Below are 26,082 nucleotides of genomic sequence, written 5' to 3'. Positions count from 1 at the left end.
GTTGAAGATTTTTAAATGTGCTAAAAACCACATGCAAATTAATCTTAGCAGATACTTCACTTCAAGGTATTACATTTGTTAGCAATATTTATATAGATACAAGAGATAAAAGGCCTTCCTTTGCCCATGGATAGAAAATCCATAGCTTGTGAATTATATCCATTCCTCAAGACTCTTCAAAAATATCAGTCTTTTTCAGGAGGCCTTCAACCTAGGACTTCAAACTCTGTATTTTCTCTGAATCCCTTTCCTTAATGGGTTGGATAATCTGCATTCATCAGGTGTGTGTGTGTGTGTGTGTGTGTAAAAGGCCTGGTTTTTATTTATATGAAAACTGGTTATTTCAGTATTTTCTCCAATGCATTCATCAAAGCAGGCCTGAAGAGCAGCTGGCACTATTTGGGACTTTGTTACCCATGTTCTACAAAGTTCAAAGTTTCTATAACTAAGGAATTATTATAAGAATCTTCCTCTTGTTATAATCACAAACCATCCCAAAACATAATTTAGGATTAATCAAGTGACAGATTAAAACACAGCATTTGGTTACCAAATATAGGGGCACCTTGGTACTTACATGGTTCGAAACTCATCAGATTTGAGAGTCAACTATTTTGACACAAATTTTGTCCCGGTACTCAATCATTTTTGATACTCATCACACCTTCTGGAACTAGTTAAAGATGAGTATGAAGGTACCATTGTACGTTATAGCATTAAGGAAAACATACAATACAAACTTTTTGAATATTTCTCTTATTCATCAATAATATGTTATAAGCTACTAAAAATTATCACCTGTTGTATATCAAGGCTGGTAATATCCATATGTACAATGCAGGCTTCCATATTTGCCATTAAATTTTTATCTTGGAAATGAAGCAGCAAATCCTTCATAATCTGAGCTGTGATTCCAACCAATTTATCACTTAAAATGTATGGCTCAAGACATTCTAAAAACACTCCCTTTGCTACAGAATTTTCACTCATCTTGTCATACATTTGACCGAATAATATATCTCTGTGGAAGAAAAGACATGGCAGGTATTTGACAGAGATTATTCTGAATATCTATAGTTTTATGTGAGCTGGATAAATTTTTAGTAATACATCTGTTTAATCATCTGCTATTTTGTTCAAAAAGTATTTCTAAACATAGTACTACTATTCAAAATTATCAGGCAGGACATACACAGATATGGTTACCTTAAAGCTAGCTATAGAACAATTATCCATTAAGATTATGCAAGTCTATTAATAAGGTAGCTTTGGGGCACCACATCCTCTTGGCCTGGCCACTCTAACACCCTCCCTTCCTAGGTTCCATGAAAATACACAGGAGTTTCATAGGAATACTTCAAGTATTGCATGAAGCACTTCTTCAAGTGGTATGGCACAGGTAGATTAGATCTCACTCTTATTAAAACAACCTAGACAAGCACAGACTGCAATCCAGATGCAGTCTACTGGAAAAATTGCCATAATTCATGAGGCATGCTGTTACTTACGTTCGCTGAAGCAGAAGACAATAGTCAACAATGACAGGGACCATAGTCTGCAGAAAAGGAGCATGGAAATTCTAACTATTTGCATATACCAAGGGCCTCTCCTTAGTAGACCAAAAGATTCTTAATGGGAGAGGTGGACTCTTAGATAGTCAAGTCCTATGACTATTTTACCAAATTTAGCCAAATCTTAGATTGTGCTTAATAAGAAAGCAACCAGTACAGATGTTGCAGTACAGTACTGTATTTTACAATTTAGATGCTGTATTTTGCACCAATAGCAACATGGATATTTTTCAAGAACACATTAAATACAGGCTAATTTTTTGATTTCTGTATTGTGTGAATATCACCAATAATTGCCAAATAATAAAATTATAGTAAACTACTTAAGGCTGACAGCCTGAATGGACTGAAAACAGGGCTTCTTGATATGTGTTACCTAGTTATTCCCCATTAAAACATGTAAAGTGATATGGGTATTTCACATTTAGTCACCTCTTAGGCAACATATAGTTATCTTCCCTTTTATCCTCATCTTTTTCTTCAAATTATAGTTAATGTTATGATGTTTCTCTGGAAACTCTTGGCTGTTGCCAGGATTCTTTGCTAATTTTGCTGTATAAGATTAAGACGACACACATCATGCTAGTTTTATTCTTGCCCACTATCAATGTATTTTCCTTCTAGTTCCTCAAGGAATCACATCTGTTTTTACCATCCCCTTTATTCTTTTCTGTTTATTTTACATCTTCCTACAACTATATATACTTACAAAGACTCTTCAATATGAATTTTCCATTTATGTAATAAATTGGATATGAACAGAAATATGTGTTAATATTGGTGCCTAAGACCACAATTCCTTTTTCCTCTTGAAGATAATCAAGAGGAAAGATTATTGCTCCTGCTTCTTTTTAATAACCCCTTTGGTAGTAAGTCTAAAGTAGGATACCTGGAAATGTTGCTCCATAACTTGGATTTTACCCTGCTCGGGACATTTCTTCATAGTTCGATCAGCACAATGAATAAGAATTTCAACCATCTATAAACACGAAAGATTATAGTATGTCTATAGTCCTAATATAATGAGACATGTCTGATTAAGAAAAGTACTACAAAAATATTGGTACAATACTTCTTTGCCCAATAGGCACCTGTATTTTCTATGAGGAAGTTTGCTTCTGGCATATTTTGAAATTATTTCCTAAGGGCTCATTGCAGTGGACTTGAAGCCAAGGCAAGGTAAGGTTCTCCAATTTCCCAGACCTTCTTTGGGCTTAGATATTGCTCCCCAAGAGAAGCAGAATGTTCCCCTTCTTTATTTCTGTTAAAGTGACAAAAGGGTTGCAGACCAATTTTCTGAGTGCAGATGGAGGTCTGGCTGGAATTCCATTCCTACATTCCAGGTCTGGTACTGCAACCTTTCTCTCTCTCTTTCTACTCCAGAGGTCTTAATTAAGAAATGTTGTACTTGCTTATCCTAAAGGATGGGGGCCAAAAATAGCTTAATAATAAAGATTATTCCCCCACCCCCAGAAACCTCTTTTCATAGAGGCTCAAAGGAGCAAAGCAACTCCATCTGTTCTACCAGGAATATAGCAGGAAACAGGAGTACTGAGGAACCCAGTTCTGTGCTTGCACAAGGGCTGGATTCCCTAGTCTGTCCTATTTTTAAGGCATAAGACAACTTGTACATAGTTCATACAGAGCAAAATCAAAGAGCAAAATCCATCTGCCAAAAGCAAATTTTATATTCATTTGGAATTTTTCTTGACTTGGAATTGTTTTAGAAAAAACAGTTTTGAAATCATTTCATTATTTCTATGGAGTCTGAGAGAAATTGTCCCAATCTACTTTCCAGTAATAGAAATGTGAGCAGAATGTGGGCATATTCAGTCATAAAATCATAAATAAACTGCATCACAGTACAGTATCCAGATGCTTCTACAGGAAAACATTTTTATTACAGTTTTTAATTCTGCAGTAATACTGAAGTGGTAAAACTTTTACATTTAATCCAATATTAAATTATTCTAAGTAACTGCATATAGGATTCTTGTAACAACTGTACACTAACATTACCTCAAAGTAAAACAATCCTGAGTTTAAGATAATTAAGAGGAAGATTAAATCAAAAACAGTAAAAAAAATGCGCCCCACATTTCTTCTTTATAATACTATTAGAGTAAAACAATCCTCTCATTTGAAAAGTAAATTATTTGGACTTAGAAGAGTCCTCCTTTCCAGTGCAGGGAACTAGACACCAAGTTCAGAGAGGAGAAATACAGGATTAAACATTCTTGAAGTTCTATTGCCTCAATTTTACCCTCTTTTTACTGTTTAAAAATGTAGAAAATTAATAATCATCTATAATGTGAGTAGTTTGACCTAAATTTTTATTAAAATATTCCTTAAATATCATGTATAAAGATGTAGGTATACAAACAAGGAACAATTATAGGAAACCGAATGGCTAAAAATCAACCTTTTTGCAATGAAATACACACATACATATTTCTTAGAGGGAAAATATATATATATACAAAAGGAATTTAATTCTAAAGCTGAACACAAGTTTAGATTAAACAAAAGAAAAACTCACCCTGTCTGCAACAACAGCCTTCCGTTTTTGTTCATCCCCAGACAAGCCTGTTTCAAAATCAAAAGTCTTTCATTTTCAAACTCAGGGTACACACAGAAACAATTTTCTTATTATCTCCTATAAAGTTTTAAGTATAATAACAAAAGTTTAATGTTTTATAATTTATACAAACTATCCAGGTGTAATTGAATTACTATGGAAGAAATGAATGTATATGCTATTTCTTATGTTTAATGTTTCCAGTCTTATAATTGAACTCATATTGAACTCAGAAGATGGAATTTTTAATATCATGATAAATGATCAAAGACAGTATAACGTCTATTGACATAATGCATGCTAAATTCAGAAACAGTGGCATACAACTTGAACTTCCCAGTTTTTACAACTTTTACATAAGATAGCAACTGTTTCAATCACCTCTAGCTATTCACATATTGCAACTTATTGTATGTCCTTTCAAAAATGATATGCAAAAGCTTGATTGTCCAAAGCCTTATACAGCCATGGAATGTGACTTCATAGGTAAGATGAGTAAATGGTACAGTACATGAAGTAACAAATGACAGGAAGAAATTATGGCAGCCAAGAACAGAAAAAAAAATGCTGTTACTTGAAGTAAATACACTTACCCACAACAGCTTTGGCTTTCCCTTCATGAAAGGACCATGACAAAGCCAATGCTTCATTAAGACATTCTTGCTTCAGAAGGTGATCGATTCTCTAACATAAAAAGTACAAAAATTACATTAAAAATATAAATAATATTTAATGAGAATATGGATAATATAAACTTAACATAAACTTGTAGCGATCCTGTTGTTGTCTTCAGCATTCTAAAGGCTTGTTCTGAAGAAAACAGTGTTTTCTTTAAAATTCAAATTGAAACCATCTAGTTAATTCTGTTTTAAAAACAATTACTAATCTGGACAGATTTAAATGATAAAACCACATCTTTGTTTTGCTGTTTGTTGGTATTGATTCAAATTAATTAGTTTTAACAATCACTGTTTGATTATAACCCTCATCTAAGGATGGATTATTCTAAAAAAATATTTTCTTCTCAGTCAGACTGAAACTTAATGTTTAAGAACCATTTTAAACTAAAAATAAAATCCAGATGTGCAATACACACATTAAAATAATTATATATGTATTATTTTTCAATCTGAAATAAAATTTACAAGACAAATTCCGAGTGGAATTGACAGATTATCAGTCGCAGATAATGGCTGGCTGGGGAATGCTGGGAGTTGAAGTTCACCTGTTAAAACTGCTAATTTTAAACATAACTTTAAAGTGTTATATTAATAAAAATGATATAGGATACTGGTATCTTTTTCAACAATCTGTACATTTAATCTGAAAATGTTTCTCAAGGACAGCTCTATTCATCAAGCCATGAAAAAAGGTAACTTATTCCTTCTCTCCTCACTTACCTCCCTCCAGGTCCTCAGTGTTAAAACATGAACAGACTGAAAGCAGATGAGGGGAAAACAGGTGAGCAACATATATTTATTTAAGAGTATATTAGCAATAATTATAGCATCTTAAATAGTAAAAGGGTGATGAATCAACTTTTCACACATATGCTAAATAGCTTTCTGCGATTTTGGCTGAGAAATTACTGAAGTTGAAATCAATGTATCTCAAAGGTGTCCGTGTCAAAGAAGACTATGCTGAACTATTTTTCAATTGTTGACAAAAACAATTTTGCTGACAATAATAATCCCCCCAAATAATCATACATTCTTTCTCTTTCCTTATCTACAGCAGCTACAATAAAAAGTTTATCATTATTCATTTTGCTTAATTCAAGCTTGTTGTGTTACCTGAACTGAACAAATTATGTCAAAATCTTCACATATGAAAATGTATTTGAATTAAATTACCTGTTTAAAGGACAGGTGATTTACTGAGCTAATAGGTCTGATAAAGAAGAATAACTTCCATCCTTCTAAGGTCAGTAGAATGAGGACCCAGATTGTTGGGGCAATGTGCTGACTCTGTAAACCACTTAGAGAGGGCTGTAAAGGGCTATAAAGCAGTATATAAATGCTATTGCTATTAACCTGGACAAACTTACCTTTGTACCCAAATAAAAAATCTGACCACCACAGTTGCTGATTGACTGGTAACAAGCCTTCTCACCCACCAGTGCCTAAAAAACACAGAACATTTTATTTAATGCAGGAGTACATAGGTTATGTTGTTATTGGGTAAAAGCCAGATATAATAAATACCCAGTCATTTAAAATGAAGCAAGACAAGTCAAATATTTTAGCAGTTTATCATCAGTGTCTTTGAATTTGCCACTTATAAAATATAGTACATAAAACAAACAAGAGCTTTAACATTAATCTACACCCTACACTAGAAAATAGCGACTATACAGTACTGAATTATGCCATAAACATGACAAGAGTCTAGGTTATTTGAGGGCCTGCCTCTCTCTGATCATACAGTATCTACTCATCTCATCAATTCTGGCAGGAGATGTGCGCTCTGGATCTATTGTAGACTGACATCTAGTGCAGCCCAGGAAGACACCCTTTTCTGTTCTGACACCTACCCTTTGGAACGCCATTCCCCAGACATTAGATGTCTAACTTTGAAGGCGCTTTAAATAATTTCATAAGTCTATACTTGAACAGAAAAGGAGGAGGGGGAAACCCTTGTTATCCTCTTAGTAACATGTAGCAGCTGTAAACTGCCTATGTCTTCATTCACTGAAAAACAAAGCTATATTTCAGAAATATAAAGTGAAGTTTGATTTCTTTGGTCAGGTTATACATGTCATATTCCTGCAACTTTATAATTCCAATAAATATTATAGCTACATTAACATCTGAAAATCACTTACAGACTGGATGTTCCCAGCTGCATAGATAACTTTATGCCAATGCAAGCAATAAGGCTCAATAAAACTAGGCTAATCTTTATGGTAAAGGGCTTTTAAAAGTTACGTTTGTCATAATGGATACAATGGCTATACATCAGCAATACATTGTAAAATACTGTATATAAATGCAGCTACCATATAAAATTATATTAAAATCATTTCCTGTACAATGCTTTGAAAGAGTAATGCCTTTATTACTACAACTGGTAATAAGAGTATATTACATAGCAGATATAGCAGCCATGATATAAAGAGAGTAAAAAGAAAAAAGTAAATTATACCTGTAACATTTCAATACAACTCAAATTTCAGAAAATAATATTACAAAAAAAAAGAGAACAGAATAGAATACTACAATAGAATATAATAGAATACTACAGAAATAAAATAGAGCCATACCAGTGCTTGGCTAACATTGCCTCCTGTTGCCAATGATTTGAAGTGGCTGCTATTATATACTAGCTGAACTTCTGATATCTCTGCAGTCTCAAGTTCCTCCTGTGTATGACGATCTATCACATGTAATTTTTCCACACTATCTAGAAGTACAATTGTATGGGAGTTTATCCACTAAAGGAAAGCAAAAACAAGAAATTGGTATTATAGCAGTGATGTCATTGTATATTAAAAAAGTCTTCCAAACCACAGTATTCAAGAAGTTAGCAGTACTATACAATTAGATCTAAAAGTTGCACAGTAATGTCACAACAAACGAGTCAGAAAAACTGCATCAAGAGAATTATAGAAGTAAGACCTCGCCTCCAATACTGTGTGTAGCATTCTAAGCACTGTAAGTTAATGGGGGGGGGGATGTTTCAGACAAACTGGAAGGGATGTAAAGAGTGGCAATGAAGATGATCAGGGAACTAACTGGAAGCTAATTCCCATGAGAGAAACCGAGGAAGTTACACTCAGGCTCCAACAAAAATGTAACTAAATATAGATGTATGACTTATCAGCCACCTCAAGTTAAGATCAACATATACAGCATTTAATTCTTGAAAGCTTAAAAATTTACACTCAGTTTTGTGATAAGGCATCCTACTAAAGGTATTGTACTAATATAGGTTCCAAACATTCTTTACAATTGACATAGCAATCTTGCTTATTATTCTTATCAGCTGCCATAGCTATCTTGCTTATTATGTGTATTTTTGCATACTCATATAATTTCATTCTAGACTTTATATGAGTATCTTTTTCTTTTCTATTACTATAATAGAAATTGTTATATTGCTGCCAAGTAGAATTTAGAAACACAGGAAAAATGGCATAAGTGGCAAAAACATATCAAAAATTGCATTTATTTTTTAACAATTATTCAGGAAACAAATAAGAATCCTCAGTGACATCTCAAGTCACTTTAATTTGAGATATACTGTACAGATTTTCTTTCAAGCTAGAAAATACTAGTATTCTCCAACATGACAATTGGAGAATCCATAGCTGGGTTGGCACATGCCATTCTGCCTGGAGTCTGAGTCCATAATTTTAGCCACACCCCTTGTCAACTATCACTTTCTCCAGTTCATGACTCAGTCTTGCCCTACGAGGTTGTGGCTTGATTGGCTCCTCAATCTCTAGACAGAAGTGTGGATTCTTGAGTTGTTCATTCTGTGCTGTCAGGTTAGCTTTTGCAGTGCTTAAAAACGCTGCTGAGGCTTTTTTCCCTTTCCTTTTTGTTGTCCTTAGAGTCCCTGTAGCTTTCCTCCCTTGCAGCTGCTTTCTGTCAGGGAGGGTTTTTTTTCCTCCGCACAGGCGCAGCTTTTTTGATGAGCCGCTAAACAGCTGTTTTTCCGCCTTTTAAACGTTTTTTTCTTTTTTTCAGCTTAGCAGCTGTAGCAGCTTTAGCCTTTTACCTTTTACCTTTGCAGTTTGGCTTTTTAGCACCACTTATGTTAAGGAGGCTAGTCTTTTCTACTTTATAAAATATGAATACTTACTGTAAAATTGATTAAATCATAATGCAAGTGTAGCTGCTTCTGCTTTGTAACATGTATTGCTCCAGATTCATCTCTTTTTACCTAATGGAAAAGTTTATCCCATTATTTTTTGATATCTCCCTTGCAAATAAAGGTTCTTTGGTGTTAATTTTATAACTTACTAACCTTTGCAAGCAATACTTAGAAGTTACAATATATTTGAAGATATCTATACTGTATTTAATACATTTACATAATGGAATAAAAAGACAAATGCAAAATATATATTGTAATGCAAACTTTGAATCATCTAGAAAACAATTGTTCTAGGCATTTTTGGCATGAATATCACAACAATCCCATCTTATGGTTTACAATAACCTTTGTTAATAATAGGATCATTCTAATTTGTAACAAAACTGGCACATATGATCACTCATTTTAAAATACAGCCATTTCCACCTCAAGAGCCAAGCACAAAAATTATTTTCCATTCATTTTAAGGGAAGACATTTACAAAAGCAAATTTCAAACTTTATGGATAGCCTGAGCCTTACCAGAAGGAAATGGACCACATCTCCTCGACAGAAAGCAAGCACTGGATTCACAGATGTTTGGGCAGCAACAAAATACCAGGCAAGCAGTGGAACACTAGATGGTTCCATCTTTAAAAGAAAAAGGGCAGGGGGAAGGGAGCGATCCAATTGTTACCATCACAGAAGAAATAAAAAATGTAAGACCTTCTTAAGAGTAAAATATAAGTGTACAGTATATAATATCTTAGATTTTAACATTCATAAAGATATGGTTAGCAATTTAATATTATTAGCTCAAACACATCAGAAGATGCTCTAATCCCACTGATTTCAATTAATTTAGGTATGTTTAGCAGCACATGATCAGCAAATATACGTGTCCCAAGATAATATTGCGGGATCCAATCTGAGTCGGCGTTAGTGACTGACTCAGACTGGATCTAGGACACGATCAAGATATCTACAGGAGTCTCAGGACAGAACAAACACAAAATGATGTTCATATAAATCAAATAATTAAGATCAGCTTAGAGTACAATATAAACCAAATATACACTAGAAAAAGAATCTTGTAGTGGAAGGATCAGTACAATTGAATATAGACTAATATTCAATGTTTAGAATGTTTAGAAACTTTATGCTCCATTCATTTCCAAGCCTGCAAGTTCTGTTCTTTATATATGGCAATTCTATAATAATATTGTTCTACTAAACCTTCAGAAAGCAGCTAGATTTCAAGCTACTTTTTCCTGAAATAATGATTTCATTTAAGTACTAAAATTCCCTTTTCAGAGGCCCATTTCACTTTCAATATTTTTTTTAAAAGATGGTAGAGGTCTTATCCGAACTTCTAATTAATTGCTATTTTTAAATCATTTTTATTTCACAGTTGCTGAATTTTATTAATGGAAGCTTTCACTCTTTAAATGTTTACAACCCAATTCTTGACTTACAACCCAAAATTTCTGTTGCTGAGACAGTTAAGTGAATTTGCCCCATTTTATGACCTTTCCTGCCGCAGTTGTTAAGTGAATCACTGCAGTTGTTAAGTTAGTAACACAGTTGTTAAGTGAATCTGGTTTCCCCATTGACTTTGCTCATCAGAAGGTTATAAAAGGTGATCACATGACCCAGAGACACTACAACTGTCAAAAATATGAGTCAGTTGTCAAGTGTCTGAATTTTGATCACATGACCACAAGGAAGCTACAATGGTTGTATGTAAAATGGTCATAAGACATTCTTTACAGTGGTGTGATAAGTTTGAAGAGTCACTAAATGAACTGTTGCAAGTCAAGAACTATCAGTACTTGTAACTAAATATTTGTAATTCTTGGGAGAGTAGGAGTATAAATATTTTAAAAGAAGCAAAAAATTAACCGAATTACTCACACGACCATATGGGAATGTCATCCACACTTTCAAAGATGGCTTCAATCCAATCACAAGAATCTGAAGTTAAGAATAGTAATAATAATATAAAAAATCATCCTTAATGTCTGCATTTTACTATCTTTTTCAAATATTCATTTCTAAATGGAGTGAAGGGAGGTTACCTTTGTCAAGGAAGCCATAGCTAGCAGAGAATATTGGGTGATAGGATGGTCTCTCAGCTCAGCCTTTGCATGTAAAGGCTCAATGCAGCAAACCTCTCCCTTCGATCCACTGAACAAACAGCGAGATTCACACGTTCTCACACCCATCACTCTCCTGAATGAAAATGGGACAAATTTAGATACATGTCATGCAGCAACATACTTAAATGTAGCATTTTTTTAAAAAAAATGTATAAGCCACACGATTTAAATAGGGTAGATATGATCCCAGGAGTGATAGGAAAATTGTGTCTGAGTCCTGCAGTTAATATGATAATTTTTCCTCCTGCAGTTACTTTTTATATGGTTCTGATAGCACTACATCTGATCCTATGAACAGTGGTACAGTAGTTAATTATTGAGGAAAAAAGTAATAAAGGAAACATTATTTTGCCAAAGAGTATACAAACTACAATCAAAATTTAAATGTCTATGGAGATTCTCAGTCATCCAGGTCATGGTTGTCCCAAAGGTGCTTTTTCAAAAGGCAACTGGACAGTCAGGTGTGAGACCCAATGGCTAAAGTTGGGTTCTAGGAAGCAGCTGGTTTTGTTGCTCTTGTATCAGCCTTCCTTTTGCACACTGACCTGCCTGCCTGAGATGCTTGGCTGTCATTGGTAATGGAGCCTAATAGTTCTGGAGATTTTAACTTGCCCTTATGTGACATACAAGCTGGAGTGGCTCAGGAGTTGGTGGCTGCCATGGCAACCATGGATCTGAGCCCACTCATAAAGGGCCTGACTCACAGAAGCAAGCACAGATTAGATCTGGGGGGTTTTGTGGGTTTTTTGGTCTTAGGGCAATTGTGACACAATTTGAAGGTGAAAGTCATCAGTCATGGTTATTCTCTGCTTGTGTTTCAGACTGCTTTTCATACAAAGGTACCACTCCCCTCCAGAGATCTATTAGATCAGCCCACCCCAAGACCTGAACATTTCAGAGGAAGCTTTGGGATTTTCCTGAAGGCTTGACAGGCAGTCTGAATGAGACTTTTGATTTCTGCCTAGAAAGGGCTTTTGCAAGTGCCTTGGATCAGAATGCCCCTGTGTAGCTTCTCCCAGTACATCAGTCTCAGGGGCACCAAGAGAATGTCATCTGATGGGACCCAGGAAGAATGCCTTTTCTCTAACCATCTCCAAAGATATTTTGAATTGTCTTAGCCCTTAAGTTAACTTTAAAAATCTGGCTTCTTCCTCGATGTCTAAAATAGATTGAGGTATGTCCACCCAGATTGTATTACATCCATTTGCCATGGAATATATTTGTTCGCTTCTGTTCTGATCATTTTGATTTTTGTTTCACTTTCAAGTACCATGGTTTATGCTGCCAATAGTCACTGTTGAGTTAGATGGCTAAATCTGATAATCAAATAACTAAATAATGTTATAATAAAATCAGATATTCTTACTTGAATGACAGTTCAAATACTGAACCACCACTGTCATTGCAGATTGCGAGAGTTGGATCATCTGTAAACTAAAGAAATTATTATTTTCCTCAATTCTTTATAAAGCCTACATATTTTCTTTTCATTTCTCCTAATGTGACTTTTCCCATATACTAAGCATGAACCTCTTATGCCAACTACAATAATACAATTCATCCTAAAATTAGAACTATATCAGCTGTTATAACTAAACACAATTTATTTTAGTAAAAAATGTCTAATCTCCGTAACCTTTTTAATAGCAATAGCACTTAGACTTATATACCACTTTATAATGCTACATATATAGTTTACAAGACAGAACAATTACCTTAATGTGCAAAATTGCAGTTCCTGGAGGATGTGCATCTATTATTGATCGTAACAATTTTCCACTGGCCAGATCCCACATTGTAATCTATAAGTAAAATATTATTAAATTTCTGTAATACAAATCTTTACTATTAAAATATGAAAACTGTAGGACATCTTCCAAGCCATCTATAGATGAATGAAACTAATGAAACTAAAAATTACTGAATGAAAATCATCCCTTTTATTTCTTTTCAGAGAATTCTAAAATAAAACATATGATAGATACAATAGAAAGAACAATGGGAAGCATTTTTCAAATGTTAATGACAAACTATATATTGAAAACCATCCTTCTCTACAATCAAATTGACTCTGTAATCCTTTGCAATCCCTTTATATGGGACTATATCTGTGTAAATGTACTGCATATAAATTATTCTTACCTGTCCTTTTGCAAAGCCACACAGAAGCCTCGAACAGTCACTGTTGATGCTAAGAGCAGATATAGCCCCATACTGTGCACCAACAGCAGTATTGCCCAGGCAAAGCCGAAGAGCCTGGTTAGGATCTAAACAGAACATAAATTTATTTAACAAGAGGAAAAGAATCATAAACTATGTAATCAATTAACATTTCAAACTGAGAAAAGAGTAAATCCACACAAACTGAATTGGCTCAATTTAAAGACATGCTCATTTGTTCAAATCACAGTTTATTGTTGCAGATTTGAATTCACCAGGAATAACAGCTTGTGCTGTTAAATATAAGCAGGGTACTGGAAAGAATACTGAGAAACTAAGTAGCAGAGTCCCACTGATAACAGGGCTAAGCTCAGATTCTCCATCCAAGGCCACTATATTAAAAATGCTCATAACCACAGAAGATTTTAAAAAATACTAGATTGTGCAGAAATGGATAGGTTGACATTAAAGATAAAAGATAAAGAAGATACAGAATATTTTCAAACATAGGACTTATTTTATCAATGGATGGACAATAGAAGTAGAAATTGGAAAAATACTATTATGTCTTATATTTAATGTATTATATTATATACTATTATGTAAGCAAATTAGCCCAGACGCTGTTCATAAAGCACTTATGTTTGTTAAGGAAATTAGATAAACTTTTTTTAAAATGCTCATAACATAGTTGGTAGAAGGCTTCTGTCTAAACTGCATCTTGAAGAAAGGGAAGAAAGAGAGTCTACCTCGTGAAAACACAAGCTAATTTCACTAACAATAGGCCAGGTTAGAAACAGACATAGGGCCAACCTATGAAGACCTTCCTTCAATCTGTCTTTCATCCTTCGCTCTATTGGTCAAATAGGCTTCTAGGAGCAAAGTGATGAAGCAATCTTCAACATTTCGACAATACACTTTCATAATTTCTCTTTACTTTTCTGGCTTGCATAATCATAGTTTCTAGAGATGTCTAAACTGGGCATGAACTTTAAGGTGAAAGAAGCATTTGCAGAAGGTAAAAAGTGAAAGCAAACATTGTACTCTATTTGCAGTAGTGACAAATATCTGTAGCTTGAGTGTAGGATGAAGGTGAAAGTTCGTTCTCTGAGCTTGTGGGTTGGTTTCCGAAAATTTTGTTACCAGGCTAGGTAAACAGAAGCACATCGACACTGACATCCCCTAAACTCAATTGAAGATGTTACCTAACCTGGTAATGAAATGTTTCGGAAACCTACCCAGAAGCTTAGAGAACGAACCTTCACCTTCATTATACACTGTAAAGGTGAAAGTCACCAGCTATAACAAGAATATAATATATAAATCAGTGAGACAGAAAATAATCCTAGCCTTTTAATCAGTGCAGTAATTCAAATACTTTTGAAAAATTCACCTTTTGAAATTAAATTAATTAACAGCTACAGGTCAGAAGCCAATAGTAGATGATCAGCTCTAGACAGTTTTTTGTGAAATTGTTTTTAAATACATTTCAATTGAGAGTAATTTTGGATGACAACTGCTCCAGTCATCCTGTGAGACACACTCAGTGGGGAGACAGATGGGGAGGGAGATGGAGAAGTGACTTGTTTTTCCTGGATCTGCCGCATATTTTTTTACCATATATTGTTCTAATTCTAATGTCTAATCTCTTTCAATCTTAAAGTTACAGTATCTTTCTAAATTTGCCATTGACCTAGAAACCATATTAGATGTATCCAACTTTATCAATGAAATTGCATGAAAGATGAAGTATCAAAAAAAGTTTTAGTAATGTATTATTTATGTGCAACGCTATATACTTTAGACTAAATAAAGATCAGGCATGCATATACAGGTCTTAATACTTAAATCTAAAATGTCACTATCATCAGACAAAAATAAATCCACAGGACACTACAAGCTGATTGAACAGGAGTACTGCAGGTGTTACTTTATAGTCAGCTCCCCTGCAAGTATATAGAACCTCAAATGCAAAGATAAGTTTTATTTTACTGTAATTACTAATACCAAAATGTAATTAAAAGAATTGAGGGCAATTTACACTGTTAAAAGACAAAACCCTTCAACTATCAGAAATTAAATACACAACATGCAAGTCTTACATGCTCACAACCATCACACAAGACATCAATTTTACTCTATACCTGCTTTATAAAGTATACATCTGCTTTATAAAGTATACTTCAGAACATTTTAGGATTTTCAGAAAAAAGATATAAAATGCTGATATTGACATCTACATCATGGAAGATCTGTGGGTAAGTTACAATGAAAAGGCTACAAAGAACAAATTTATTTTTATTTATAATTCTAGAGCCTCTACAAGAAGTTATTTCCTCAACTTTTGATTCCTTTTAATTTATCTCATTTTTCTTGGTTTAAATTATTGTTCTGTAGTAATAAATCACAGATACAAAGTTGAGAAGGCAAGTAAAAGCAGGAATTCTTACTCCTTCCTTTATGTCCAAGAGGTAATAGCTGCTCCTGAAGCCATAGGAGCTGCTATAGAAAAAATAAATTTCTGTAGAATTGCTTTACTTTAAAAGATCTTGCTTCACTGATTTTGCCTTTTAGATCTGAATCTCAGTAGATGAAGACTGCAGTCGATCAAATGAAACAGACTTCATAGGAAAGAAGAAAATATTTGATTCTCTGAATCAGAAAATGTTAAACGCCTTAGACTTTAGTTATCAATTCTTATGAAAAAAAAAACAATTATCCAATTTGCAGATTCTGACCAATAATGCACTGCAGGTATTGAAATAATTTCAAAATTATTATTAAGGTATTTAGAACGAAATGAGTACTGTATGCATAAGTAATGGGGCTCATTTGACTGCAATTAATTTTTATTTTCTTTTTTGAAGAGTTTGTTCCTGGATTCCAGGCGTGAAGAAAAGTTTTGATTCAGAGGCTGAAGAAATGTGGATTGAACTGTTTTTTTTCTTCTTAAGATAATACTTTTCATACCTGAGAGGGTGATGGGCCATCATGAGTTTCTGAAATAATATTCCAGGATATTTGTTGTGGCAGACCCTATATACTAAAATGTTTTTTTCCATTTATATACTATAGCTTGATATCTTTTTAAAAACAGATTGCTAAACATTTACTAATGGGTCTGTCACAAACTTTAAATAATACTATTTGCTTTTATAAAAGTGCAATGAACTTTGGATAAATTAGTAGCCAATAAATTAGAAATATAATTTAAAAACTGGATCAAAAAGTGGTAATTTTAGTGGATGCTGAAACACCCTTTAACACAGGTAGTCCTTGACTTACAATAGTTCATTTAATGACTGAAGTTGCATTACTGGAAAAAGTTATTTATGACCATTTTCCACACTTCACCATGGTCATGTGATTAAAATTCAGATGCTTGTCAACCGGCTCGCATTTATGACAGTTGCAGTAACCCCGGGTCATGTAATCACATTTTGTGATTTTCCGACAAAGTCAATGGGGAAGGCAGAGTCACTTAACAACTGTGTTAATTTAACAGCTGCAGTGATTCACTTAACTGTGGCAAGAAAGGTCATAAAATGGGGCAAAATTTGCTTAACTGTCTCGCTTAGCAACAGAAATTTTGTGCTTGACTGAGATCATACATCGAGGATTACTTATATAGAATAGTGCAATGGATTTATTTATTTTTTTATTATTAAATGGATTATGTGGCAGTCCAATCTCACAACCAGTTTATTAGAAGTGAAATTATTTCTTCATTTATCAGAAATCTTCAAAAGATAGTCTTTATTGCCTTATATTTCACTGGCTGCAATTAACCAGTTTGTCGCCTGAGCTTGATGTCATGTGCTGGGATAGAGAAAGACTGGCCTAAAGTCACCCAGCTAGCTTTTCTGCCTAAGGACAGACTAGAACTCACAGTTTTCTGGTTTCTAGTCTGTTGCCTTAATTGCCAAACCAATCTGTCTCTCTCAGACTGTTAAATTAATTATATATTTCATACAAAAGTATGAATTAAAAGGATATTTCGTATATTTTCTGAGTCCACTAATATATGTATGGAAATCAGTAAAAATGGTATTTTACTTCATTCTTTTTTAAAAAAAACTAAAATTATGATTTCAAATTTGAAAGCTGCAAAACATATTTGAAAGATGCTGGGAGAAAAGTATAATTTGTTTCTTATCTTTATGGAAAAAGTATTTTCCTATAAGAATTCCTGTAAGAATTTGAATTGTTTAAAAATGCAGAACTTAGACAATGGCTTCGCTACCAACTGCTGGAAGAAAAAAAATAGAAGTACACATATATCTATAACATCCCTTTATAGCCTGTTACAGTATCTTAATTTCAGAGCACTACTGTATTGCAGCTTAACTAGTGTAGCCATTCATGCAGATTCCATGCAAAATGCATCATACTATACCTTTGCCTTCTCAGTCCATAAGGAAAAAGGTTGAAAAAGAAATGCCAAAAATAATTATGGGAAAAAAAATAGACAGTAACCATATACTGTTATTTCCAGTAAAATATCTCTAGACACTAACAGATTTGTTGAAAGCCTCTCTGAGGCTTCAATGTGTTTGTAAAACAATGAATGTAAATAATGCATCCCAAACAAGACAGTTTCAAAGTCACTAATGGAAGCAATGGACCAAAGCCACCTCTCATTTCAACATACGCTTATTTTTAATCCTGGTTACCAAGAAATCTTTTAATAAGATATCACTTATATGTAGCATTTTCTATTAAATTCAAGATCCAGATAATTGACCATACTAATTTGTGTGTGGTGGTGGTGGTGGGGGTGTATGTGCTGTTCCCATGACATGATTACCCATAGTTACCTGTACCATACTCAAATGTCTGCAGTTGCATATTTCAATAATAAATTAACCTTAAAGACAGTGCAAACCATACTAAAGACTAAAACAAGGATTTTATTTATGCTTCAGCATGTAAGCAAAGCCAGAGTAAGCTTCAAGTATTAGCAATCACTTGTACTTACCAAATATTAAAGCTAGACCATGGGATGTTCCTACCGCTATCAGACTTGATGCTGCCTAAACCAAGCAAAACAATTAGATTGAAAAGCAATATATACTCGATGTAGTTTAAACAATTCATAAATATTAAAAACCATAAGTAGGAACTGATTCTAAAAGCAACAAATCGGGGGGCTGTGCAGAGGAAAGTAAATATTCAATATCAGCTAAATCAAAGATACTTTATATTAGGCATTCCAAAATAAGAGCCAGTCTGATATCAAACTCAAGGCATGTGGGCTGGATCCATCCCACAGAGTGCTTAGATCTGGCCCATGGGGCCACTCTGGAAACAGCGAAGGACTGGCCCACAGTGTCTCTGCCAGAGAAAATGGAGCTTGGTGGGTTGCAAGTGGTCCTACCAGGCTCCATTTTCGCTGTCAGGGGACTTCAGGAGGCCGCCACAGACAAAAATGGAGCCCATGTTTTCACTGGCAGAGCACTCAGACCATCACAGGTGCCCCCAACACAAGTGACATCAAGTTGCCACCCCCACCCTGGCCACACACACACCAGCCCTGAGGTCAAACACAACCCTGAGGTGGCCCTCAATGAAATTGAGTTTGACACCCCTGGGTTAAGGTGTCAGGCTAGAAACTGGAAGACTGAGTTCCAGTCCTGTCTAATGCAGAAAGCCAGTTTGGTGACCGTGAGCCAGTCACTTTCTCTCAGCTCTGAAGGCAATAGCAAACCACATCTGAAAAATCTTGCCAAGAAAACTGCAGGAACTGATCCAGGCAGTCTCCAAGAAATGATTAATTAAATTTTTTAAATAAATATCAAGCATAAAGAATTCTAAAATTATTTTCCAACTTACAATTGCAGTGGGTAAACCTGCATCCACTTTGGCCTACAACAATAACAAAAAACAGAGTGAGAAGATTAGCAATTGTTTTTAAAATGCAGAATACCTAAAATGATATAACTTTAAACTTGCAGGATCCACTTTGTTTTTTTAATCTGAATGCCCAAATCTATCAACCAGTCTGGAACAAATTATACATATCTGAAGAATCCTGAGACTAGGAAAAAACTGAACAAGTATTGCACATTAAAATAATCCCTCGTACCAGCCTTTTATCTTATCAACTTAAAATAAGGACAATATATTTGAAGCAGTTGTTTAATTAGAAATTTAAAAAAATTAACTATTGAGATATTAATCAACACACCCAAATAATTTTCTGGATTATTCATGGATTAAAGGATTATGAGTCTTATCATGAAAATAAAATATCTTCATATCAAGTAATTTATCTGAGGTTTACCAATCTGCCTTTTCAAATCTACTCTCTCTGATCATATAACTGTTCAATTTTTTTCTTTAGAGTTAAACCTGCAGGATGAACCATCTTCAATGGTTACAGAAGGTTTTATAAGTCAAAAACATTGCTTTAGTAATGTAATTAGCAGGTGGAAGATGCTTAACCAGCCTCTTTTCCAAGAATCATGATCTAATCATAGATATTCTAGACTGAAATAAATTACTGTCCTCCCAATTAAAATAGGTTGCTTCTTTGAACTACACTTTTCAGCTAATCCTCCTTTCCAGTCCCATCAATTTCAGGAGGACAATAGAGTGTGCAGAAGAAATAACTTTATCTGAGCATAGATTACCTAGAATATTGTGTAGCAGTAAAGTATCTCTGCCAAAATTTGTAGGAGTAACTTCTGTTTTGGAAAGCATTCAAACGAAAAATAATGATGTAAATAAACTGCCTTTTATTTTTTATTTTGTAAAGTATTGTTTATTCCATTAATAGTAGCTCAATTTTGCTACAACAGTAAAACTATAAAATAAAAGACTTGCAGTAAAAAGGAAATTATTTTACTCCAAATTAGTGTATTACTGATATTTATTTGCTACAAAGAGCAAGCATAAAGAAAGAGACAAAAAGAACTTACTGCTGCAGATACTATTTGGGTAGAAATACCCTTCAAAAGTGACAGCCGTATAACTGAGCCATGGATGGAGAAAGAATCACGGAGTTTCTTCTTTCTATGTAAACAATAAAATCAGAACAGCATGTTATTTTATTTGCAAATGACATGCTGAAACAACAGAATTTCTGCAATACCTCTGAAATTACATCTACATAATCACAGTGACAAACACGAGGGTGAAAATATTCAGGCACTTCTATATGTGTTTAAAATAATAATTATGATGCAATAGTTGCTCATAATCCTGTCTAGAATCCAAGTCAGTACTCATAATTTCCACAATTCTGATTCTCAAAGTTTCTAACTGAATTGATCTGCAAACAGTTACCTTTTTAGGTGTGATTTATCTCCGCTATCAGAGCTTGCTAATGAAGAAGTATCATATGAATGAGTATCAATGTTATCAATATTCAGAAGTGAAGGATCCTCAAGAACAAATGGCTCTTCTTCATCATCAGTCTGAAATAAATATATAATTTACTTTAAATCTATATCTATACTCCAGCACAGTAGTACTGTCATTTAAGCTAGCATTGATTAGATCAGGTTTGAGAATGTTTGAATATCTCAGGCACACATAAAGCACCTTGCTGAAGACAGGGCATAAATACAGGACTTGCTTATGAAACAGTACATTTCAGGAGGAAAAAAGACAGACAAAAACCATAAATAAATGCAATCCTTATTAAAATAGTGTACATCTTTTAAGGGTCCTGTTTTCATTTGCTAAAATGTCATAGCATTATATTCTAGGCAACAAAAAAGCAGGCATTTGAGAAGCTTGTCTATCTGTTTTCTATTTTTGTAGCAGAAAAAGTGAAAGGGAAATGGATACCACACTGGGCAACTTACTTCATTTAAAATACTTTCTAATGTTGGAGGAGTATCAACTTGAGGAATATCAAATTCTTTGTCATCAATCTAGATGAGGAAATGAAAAAAAAATATTTAAACTTTATTATCAGGATGTAAATTGTCAGCTTTTCTTAACACGATTCATCATACTCCTAATACTGTTCTCATTCTAAAACTGACATTTCTAAAGAAAGCTTTAAAAGACATATAAATAAAAAAAATCTAAGCCAAGGAATGATATAGGCAACTTCTGAATTTTACAGGTAGTCCTCGACTTACGACCAAAATTGAGCCCAGAATTTCTGTGCTAATTGAGATATTTGTTTAGTGAGTTTTGCCTCATTTTACAACTTTTCTTGCCACAATTGTTAAGTTAATCATTACAGCTGTTAAGTAATAGTTCCCCATTGACTTGGTTTATCAGGAGGTCACAAAAGGTGATTACATGGCCCCAGGACACTGCAATTATCATAAACATAAGTCAGTTGCCAAGCGTCTGAATTTTGACCATGTGACCATAGAGATGCCACAATGGTTGTAAGTGTGAAAAACGGTCATAAGTCACTTTTTTCAGTGCCTTTGTAAGTCAATAAACGAACGGTTGAGAACTAGCTGTATTTATGCAGCACTCTGAAGCCCTGTTCATTTGCCTTTTTAACGGTAGGTTCACACGTCATTCAAAGTCATTTTGCTACTTGCTTTGAACATGTCTCGTGCGAATGAATTATGATTCAAGATATTCTCTGAGAGAGCCATCTGATGTAGTGGTTAAGATAGTAGGGTAGATATTGGGAGACCATTAATTCTATTCCGACCTTAGGCATGATATTAGTTGACCGACTTTGGCCCAGTCACTCTTTCTCAGTCCTAGAAACAAAGCAATGGGAAACCACTTCCAGAAAACAGTATGGAAGAGTCTAGGGCCCTAGGCCATTGCCAGAGTCAACAGACTGGAATCAAGTCAAAAAAATAAAGAAAAGAAAGGAAAATCATATTTGATAGGATGACAATTTAGGCAATAAACTATACTTAAATAAATCATGGTGTAGCATGTCATATGAACACAGACTAATACTTTTTCAAAAAATTATCAGGTTATGAACCTAGACTACTCTTCACATGTATGGCTATTTACAGCTTCTTTATGTGAGACACATATGAGCAGTACGTATATGCAATATCACATTTCAAATAGCCATTGCGGGAAAGCTCAGTTACATGCATAGCATTTTCTCTGTGTGTGTGTGTGTGTCTGTGTCTGTCTGTCTGTTTGTACCTGTGTTTCTGTGCATGTCTGTCTATTTATGGTTTGATTCAAATGTTTAAAGAATCAGGAACATTAAAAAGCAATTAATAACAAAAATGTGAAATGAGTTACTCAAATAAAAATTATTCTATTATTATGAACACTTACGAACCAAATTTGAGCAAATTACATATTGTAATATAAAAGCAGACAACAGAACAGATGCCCCTCTCCCCTGCAAAAAAGCTGTGAAAAAAGCAGAGTGGACTTCAAATAAGATCTATTCTGCCAATAGTAATAGACAGCTACAACTTACCAGCTCACTCTTTGATTCTAGATCTTTGCTCAATTCAGTAATAGATAATTTGGGAGAAGGGGCTTCTTGTTGACTGGATTCATCCATCATAGAGAAACAGCCTTGATCTGGATCAAGGCTTTGAGTCCCAGTTTTGAAAGCTTCTTCCATCTTTCCTATTTCCAGCAATATTAATCAGCCAGTTGATAGAAAGTTTAAAGTGTTTCTGCCCATCAGTCTTTAATTGACATAGCCTGCAATTAGCAATATAGAAACAATTGATCATTTATGGCACCCTAATTAAGATAAAAGGTCAGTACTTCTACAAAATGCAAATTGTAGAATAGTAATACTAAAGTCCATATATATTATGAATCAGATGTGTGACAATATCGAGAAGTCAGCTGTGATACTACACCCACAGCAGTGGTTTCAGATGAAATACCAGTGCGCCTGGGCAAAAGTGGGGTGTTTCATTCATTCTTTTAATTTTTATATTTAATTTTTATATATATATTTATATATATCTTATAAGATTTTCAACTTTCAACAACTTACAAATCAGAATGTCATAGATACTTGGTTAAATATTCTGTTGAAATCAATATTGTGCCTACAGCGATGTTGTAGCATATAAAACATGTAAACAATAAAATATCCATGATAAGCAAAATAATAGTAAAACATCCACAGTAAAAATAAATAAAAATAAAAAGTATAAGAAAATCTTTATTCACTGATGCCTTCAAACCCAAACGGCATCTGAGCAATCAACCAATCAACGTGAAAGAACACAGTTTTGAGGCTCCTTCATAGTAAAATCAAAGTGGGACCTAGTCTGCTTACAAAAAAAGCAACTTAAAGAACAGGCCAAGTAATGAGTCCAGGAGGACTAAGTCATCAACTCATTTCTGGAAGAATAGTACTTCCCCATCAAGAGAATAGTGTCCTTAAAGGAATTTAGAAATGGCTTTGGGGAAAATATGAAAGTCACTTAGTGGAGACAATAGGAATAATGAAAGAAAACAGAGTCACAGTGAAACAAGTGTGAGAAAGTAATTCAAAATAATCCCATTTTGATTTTCTCTGATGATAGATGGGAGACAGAGAAACTTGGGGAGGCTTTCAAGGACCTATTACTATATCCTATAAAAACCAATCACTTTCCTGACATCCTTGCGATGTCAGTTTCTTGACCTGACCTATCTTGAAGGACTGACACAGACTTTAACAGGCACCATGCACATCGGCACAACACCAACAGTATCTCCAGTCTGAGGTAGTGCTGTAACATTGGATATCATTGATGTATTAATATTACACCCTGAACTGATGGTCTCTACCAATGTAATGGAAAACCAGGAGGAAGAGAAGCTAACCCTGAGACACAACACAAGAGAGCACCACTGGGATGAACTCTCCTTCCATCCACAGCTGATTAGTATATAGTATAGTATAGTAACTCCAATCCACATAACTCAACAAAAAAGAGGTTTGCACTCCATAATTCATTCCACTTTGATAAAAAACCATTAACGACTACTCTTTGAGCACTATGGTATTGGTTTTCATATGCGCAAATACATTCAAGGTATGATGATCTCAAAACAGAAGGATTTTATGACAAATTGACTGACTTAGATAGGATTTTGACAGGTACTGATGAAAAGGTGATTAAAAAATTGTATGGTTATTTATTGGAAACTAAACTAGAGGAAGAACAAGTTAAAGAAACTATGATTGCTTGGGGGAAGAATTTTGGATATGGGATTGATCTAGAGAAATGGCAAAAATTGTGGATTCAAAACTGTTGAAATCAATATTGTGCCTACAGCATCTGCACATAAAAAAATGTGGGAAGTTGCCTCATTAAAAAAATGTAAGGATAATCTTCCCAATTGTTGATATCATACTGACAGATCTGTAGTTTCCCCAGATCCTTCTTTTCTCCCTTTCTAAAGATACAACAATCCCTCCGTCCCATCAATTTGTCTGACGCTTCTTCTGTTCTCTAGGGTTTCTCAAAGATACTTTGGAAGTGTTCAGCCAGATCCTGAGCAGGTTTTTCAGTACCCTAGGATAAGTATTCCTCTACGTTTATATCGTGTCCCATTCAATCTTGCCAGTTTCTCAGAGGCTGCCAGCCTACAAGCCCCTGCAGTTTACTTGGCAAGATTTTGTTTTCCGGAAGCGGGTTGGCTATTGCCTCCTTCCGATGCTTAAGAGATTTAAACAGGCTCAAGTGAACAGATATTTTCCTTCAGCGTGTTTTACACACATGGGATTTTACAGAACCGTTTCACTACGGAGCATAAGGGCTCGGCCTGCGCTTTAGAGGCCACTCAATCTAAGCACCCGCCGAGAGCAGCCATCCACGATTACAGCATCAACGCCGCGTAAAGTCCAGGAGTCTCCAACCTTGGCCGCTTTAAGCCTGCAGGACTTAACTCCCAGAATTCCCCAGCCAGCTGGCTGGGGAATTCTGGGAGTTGAAGTCCTCCAGGCTTAAAACGGCCAAGGTTGGAGACTCCTGGCGTAAACCAGCCAAGATAAGGATGTAAAGGCTGCGGAGGGCGGAAATAATACACGCCATACATAACAAAGATCGACACCGACCATTTTCCAGCCGCTTTAAAGGAAGGTCCGCTGTTTTTACGTGGAAGGGTCGGTTTCCAAGGGAGTCCCGGCTACCGTCAGACAGCTATTACTCTCCGGAGAAAGACTCGGGGTTCCCCCGTCCAGCCAAGGCTCCCTGACGCGACAGCGAGCCCTCCGGTTCCCTGTCCTTAAACGCGCAGAGAAGAAAGCGGACTCACCCAGCCACTTCCCGGGAAACCCTTTTTGACACTTCGGTTGTTCGTGGTAGCAATAGCGGCCGTCACACCCCCGGCCCCTTTCCGGGCTTCACTTCCGCCCGAAATCGAAGAAATGGCGCTTTCTTAAAGCGTCCACCCTGACTCGTATCAACCGAGCCTATTTTATATAGCACTCTCTTCTGGCAGCAACGAAAGATGCAAGTGTTTGCGTTGAAATTTGCCGTTGTCAATCCAGCATAGCCATTAAAGGCATTTTGAAAGACCGTTTTTGCAGTGCATTAAGTAGTACGGTACCTAAAGATGCATGCAATAGAAGGGGGCACGTCTTAGGCAACAAATCCTATTCTGTCTCCCTTAGGGATAACGTAAAACCATTGTCAGGATGCCACACTGTACTTAAAATTGTCTCAAAATATATCCCATTGCTTTCAATATATTTCAATTTCAGTTATTTCTCAAAATGGGAATGGACGGAAACAATGCCATAATTAATATATTGGCACATTTTAAATTTATAATTTAAAATTTATGTGCATAAACATAAATCACTATTTATACAAATGTTTACAACAAATTCAGCAAGCAATGTACATTTTTAAAATATTCTTCTTTTTCCTTGTTTTCTATTCAGTTGTTTTTTTTCC

The 26,082-nt window shown here is 34.9% G+C and overlaps 1 protein-coding gene across 2 annotated transcripts in view; it reads right to left on the bottom strand.

Moving 5' to 3' along the window:
- The window catches only part of VPS8 (VPS8 subunit of CORVET complex), an 84,819-nt gene extending 59,210 nt beyond the window's left edge, over positions 1–25,609 (bottom strand). The window contains exons 1-22 of one of the 2 annotated variants that reach the window (XM_026701359.2): positions 25,439–25,609; positions 22,644–22,876; positions 21,079–21,147; positions 20,555–20,685; positions 20,188–20,281; positions 19,100–19,132; positions 18,246–18,300; positions 13,250–13,374; positions 12,823–12,909; positions 12,474–12,541; positions 11,027–11,180; positions 10,863–10,922; positions 9,492–9,599; positions 8,956–9,036; positions 7,412–7,582; positions 6,197–6,271; positions 5,550–5,585; positions 4,743–4,833; positions 4,111–4,157; positions 2,461–2,550; positions 1,509–1,555; positions 799–1,021 (exon numbers count right to left, since the gene is read on the bottom strand). In XM_026701359.2, coding sequence (XP_026557144.1) covers positions 799–1,021; positions 1,509–1,555; positions 2,461–2,550; positions 4,111–4,157; positions 4,743–4,833; positions 5,550–5,585; positions 6,197–6,271; positions 7,412–7,582; positions 8,956–9,036; positions 9,492–9,599; positions 10,863–10,922; positions 11,027–11,180; positions 12,474–12,541; positions 12,823–12,909; positions 13,250–13,374; positions 18,246–18,300; positions 19,100–19,132; positions 20,188–20,281; positions 20,555–20,685; positions 21,079–21,147; positions 22,644–22,793 — 1,995 coding nt within the window. In that variant the 5' untranslated portion in view covers positions 22,794–22,876; positions 25,439–25,609. Of the gene's footprint in view, positions 1–798; positions 1,022–1,508; positions 1,556–2,460; positions 2,551–4,110; positions 4,158–4,742; positions 4,834–5,549; positions 5,586–6,196; positions 6,272–7,411; positions 7,583–8,955; positions 9,037–9,491; positions 9,600–10,862; positions 10,923–11,026; positions 11,181–12,473; positions 12,542–12,822; positions 12,910–13,249; positions 13,375–18,245; positions 18,301–19,099; positions 19,133–20,187; positions 20,282–20,554; positions 20,686–21,078; positions 21,148–22,643; positions 22,877–25,238; positions 25,374–25,438 lie in introns of those variants that run through there. The other variant, XM_026701361.2, reaches the window with a different exon arrangement.
- Positions 25,610–26,082: the final 473 nt, after the last annotated feature.

Source organism: Pseudonaja textilis, chromosome 4 (assembly GCF_049901715.1).
Source record: "Pseudonaja textilis isolate UNSWEBS1 chromosome 4, rPseTex1.2, whole genome shotgun sequence".
In the NCBI taxonomy this organism is placed as follows: domain Eukaryota; kingdom Metazoa; phylum Chordata; class Lepidosauria; order Squamata; family Elapidae; genus Pseudonaja; species Pseudonaja textilis.
Note: the sequence above shows the minus strand (reverse complement) of the source record. Positions and strands in the feature narration are given on the sequence as shown.